General features: G+C 35.9%; 1 protein-coding gene across 1 annotated transcript in view; it reads right to left on the bottom strand.

Annotated features, from left to right (window-relative positions):
- Window positions 1-1,832: 1,832 nt before the first annotated feature.
- Window positions 1,833-3,435, bottom strand: part of TTC17 (tetratricopeptide repeat domain 17) — a gene marked incomplete at its 3' end in the record, with an annotated part of 15,850 nt that continues 14,247 nt past the window's right edge. Inside the window, exon 15 of the mRNA XM_010160207.1 lies at window positions 1,833-2,041. Within this exon, the coding sequence (XP_010158509.1) occupies window positions 1,833-2,041 (209 nt within the window). The remainder of the gene's footprint in view (window positions 2,042-3,435) is intronic.

Genomic DNA, 3,435 nt, shown 5'->3' with positions numbered 1-3,435 from the left:
AGAATGCCAAAATTTCAGGATACTTGTAAGTATGAAGTGTGATTTCTGGGTATGCATTCTTAAGTAATTCTGGTTTTGGAGACTTAACCTCACTTTCATACAGCCTGTCATGCTTCTTCTCAAGTCAGTTGAAATATACAGTGGGGGAAAAAAAGTATTTCCCCAAACCTTATGAAACTAAGACAGGCATACCTAACTTCGCGTTTCTGAATTCTGAGTTTTGACTTAAACCACAGATCATCAAGGTTGAATTAACCAGTATGTTTATTTTACACTCTGCACAAGAATGTACGAAGAACATTTACACTCTTTGTCAGGTTCATATTTTCAGGTTTCTTGCACTCAGACAAAAGACGACCTAAAGAATATTATAAATAGGAGTGAAAAAGAAAGAAATATTAAGACAGGAAGAGTCCCAGAAAAGGGCAAAAATATAAATAGAGAGTAAAATACTTAACTACCAAAAGACTGAAATTTAATGAGCAAATTAACATGCCACGGTATATTCAGCTCTCTCTTTTTGATTTAGCAGCTTCACAGATTCCTTAACAAACAAGAACCACCCCAACGTACTACATCAATATATTGACACTCACTTTGTTAACCTGTGGCCAAGCTAGCAAAAAGGGAAAAATAACACTTATCTCATAAGCACTTCTGATATAGGTTTCTCCTCAAGAAACACAAACTTCCTAAACAGTGTATGCTGTAATAGTTGACCTCAAAATTAACAGCCTGGATCAGGAATCAATGCAAACATAAGCCAAGAATCTGCCAAACTAGAGGAGTATAATTTTAAGTATTACAACAAGTTTAAGGAATAGTACAAAAGAAAATAAATATGTAAAATATCACTTCGGGGTTTAAATATAGCCATTACTCCTCACTATCTCAGTTCTGTGAATATACTTTTAAATTAATTTCTGCTTAACTTCAAAATAGAGAGTCTGTCATTAAGGTTTGACTAGAACAACTTTAACCTTATGAGTTACAGACATTTTTAAAGATGATCTTAATAAAAAGTAAACAAACACTGCATTTATTTTTTTCCAGAACAGAGAAAGCGTCTCCTGCGATGAAACGTGCAAGTGCCAGTACTGCTTACAGTAACCGCAGGGATTTTGAAGAGAAGGGCAATCTGATGTTAAGAGATTCAATTAAAGGTATCAGCCTAAGAGTTGACACGGAAATCAGCAAGAGACCCATCAGCTGGGCCATAATACCATTTAAAACACTACATCTTGCCAAACAGCATTAATTTCTCTGCACAACTGCTGTGCTGTCAATCAGAGCAAAAATTCTTAAGGCCATAAAAGATAGTATTATGCTAATGGCATAGTCCTGGAATTTCACCTACAATGGCATCATGCATATTGTACCAGGAGATATGATGGCCTCTAGTCTATGTTTAGACGGTGTAATTCTAGATGCTAAATCACAGGAGGTTTCTCCATGTCATTCCACTGGAGAGGGAATTAAAAAAAAAAAAATTTTCAGAGGAAGTCCTGGTAGTATTAAAAACCAAAAGCATTTCTCTCATGTGAAGTTTTTATTTAAAAACAAAGGGAAGATTAGATGGAAAGATACCTTAGTAACAATTTGAGAGAGAAGGGATTAAAAAATATATTCATAAATGTTCCTCAAGATTGCTCATGAGCAGCATATTAGCCATATGCAAGTATAGACAAAATACTTGAAATATTAATTAGGATTCACTGAAATGAAAGAATCCATCTCCAAAAGTTATTACTGTGCGTGGGTAATTTCAAGTAAAACACCCAAGGAAAAAAGATGCTATTTCACTTGTGGCCCATCTTTCAGCAGTTGCTTACCACTGCACACAGAAGAGGTGATGTTGTACAGAAAAGGGTAAAACTGCAAACAGCGGATCATCTTCAGGCTGCTTTCGCACTCCAAGCACTTGGTCGTCAAATCCAGCGCATGTCTGAAGGCCTGCAAGGCTCCACTAACGTTGTTCAGAGCCAGATATGCATTTCCTAGACTCAAAAACGTCAGGGGCTGCAATGAGAAAAGCAACATACCCCATCGTAAGTACATTCACTGTTTAAAATTGAAGCTAAATAGGGAAAAAAACCCTCTCTCAATCCACACCCTCCCAAAATTGGCCGGAAAGAATTTAGAAAACTTCTTAAGTAGGGACTGCCTCTTCCTAGAATGAAGAATTAACAGCTTGATTCATTGCTGCTAAGGGAAAGCTGTTTTGACATAAGGTTGTGTTCAGAAGTCCATCTTCCTACGATGAAAAACAGCTGTTAAATACACAGAAGCTGAAATGGAGCGCTAAATACTTAAAATCCATCATAAACATAATGCTTCCTGCACAGAGTAGCAAAGAACTAAACTGAAATGCTTGAAGACATTTTAGAATGAACAGAAGTCAGGCAGCAAACACGTAAAAATATTACTAGCATTCCAGCAGGACAGATGCATTTAATTTGTCAAGTGTTCAGGATTTTCTTGAGCAGAACTAGGTTACTGAAAACACCACTGTCGCACTAGCTTAGGGGTATACATTTATGTTTACTTTCAATTCTTTATAAAACAATGTTTTTGTCCACTGCTTTTGGCCAGTCTCCCTAAAATACGTACTTTTTTAATAAATACCTTATTACTGGTTAGAACTCAATTAGAACTTTAATACAGGCACATAGTAAAGGATTACATTTTGTTTGTTGTCTGAAAAGTCTTTCACTTACACAAAGTTAATTTGCTGCAATTAACAGTATAATGCTAGAATAATGACTATAATTATAACTTGGCAGTAATTTTTTCCACTGAAATAATGTTACATTAATTATCTGAAAATGTGGAGACTGATCAGTAGCTTAAGATTTTTTCAAACCCATTTTAGCTTGTATTCTTAAACACCATTCAGAAAAAGGTGCAAGCTGAGTAACAGCTTTTTTTTTTTTTCTTTTAAAGCTTATGCTAATATAGCACATCCTTCACTATAACTCATTTAAAACATTATGGATAAGAAGTCAAGTGGCACAGAAAGATGTCTATACAGCCAAGCGTACTGGTGAAATACGTGCTACTTCGAGGGTTTTAAAAACCAAGACACAATGCTGACAGCATTGTGGATCTGTGTTTTAGATGAAAATCTTGTCAAAACACCAGGATTAGATTCCTTGGAGCCACTGCTGATGATATAGGTTTGGGGGGCAAAAAGTCTGTCTATTTCAGAAGAACTTCTGCTCTAAATGTTTAGATTCTCAGCAACCAGAATCGCCCCCAGTGCGATGAAGAATTTAAATGAAAGTTAACATCTGTTACAAATCACAAGTGGGAAGTTGAAGTCCATGCACAGGTAAGTAATCACAAGTAAGTAACATGTATTTAGAAAATAATGAGGGAAAGGACATACACTGCTGAATGAACACAAAGAACCATTGTCTTACCTCAGAGGCGTTG

This window comes from Eurypyga helias, unplaced genomic scaffold (assembly GCF_000690775.1).
Source record: "Eurypyga helias isolate BGI_N326 unplaced genomic scaffold, ASM69077v1 scaffold11211, whole genome shotgun sequence".
Taxonomy (NCBI): Eukaryota; Metazoa; Chordata; class Aves; order Eurypygiformes; family Eurypygidae; genus Eurypyga; species Eurypyga helias.
The sequence above is the reverse complement of the archived record's forward strand: the minus strand, read 5'-3'. Positions and strand labels throughout refer to the sequence as shown.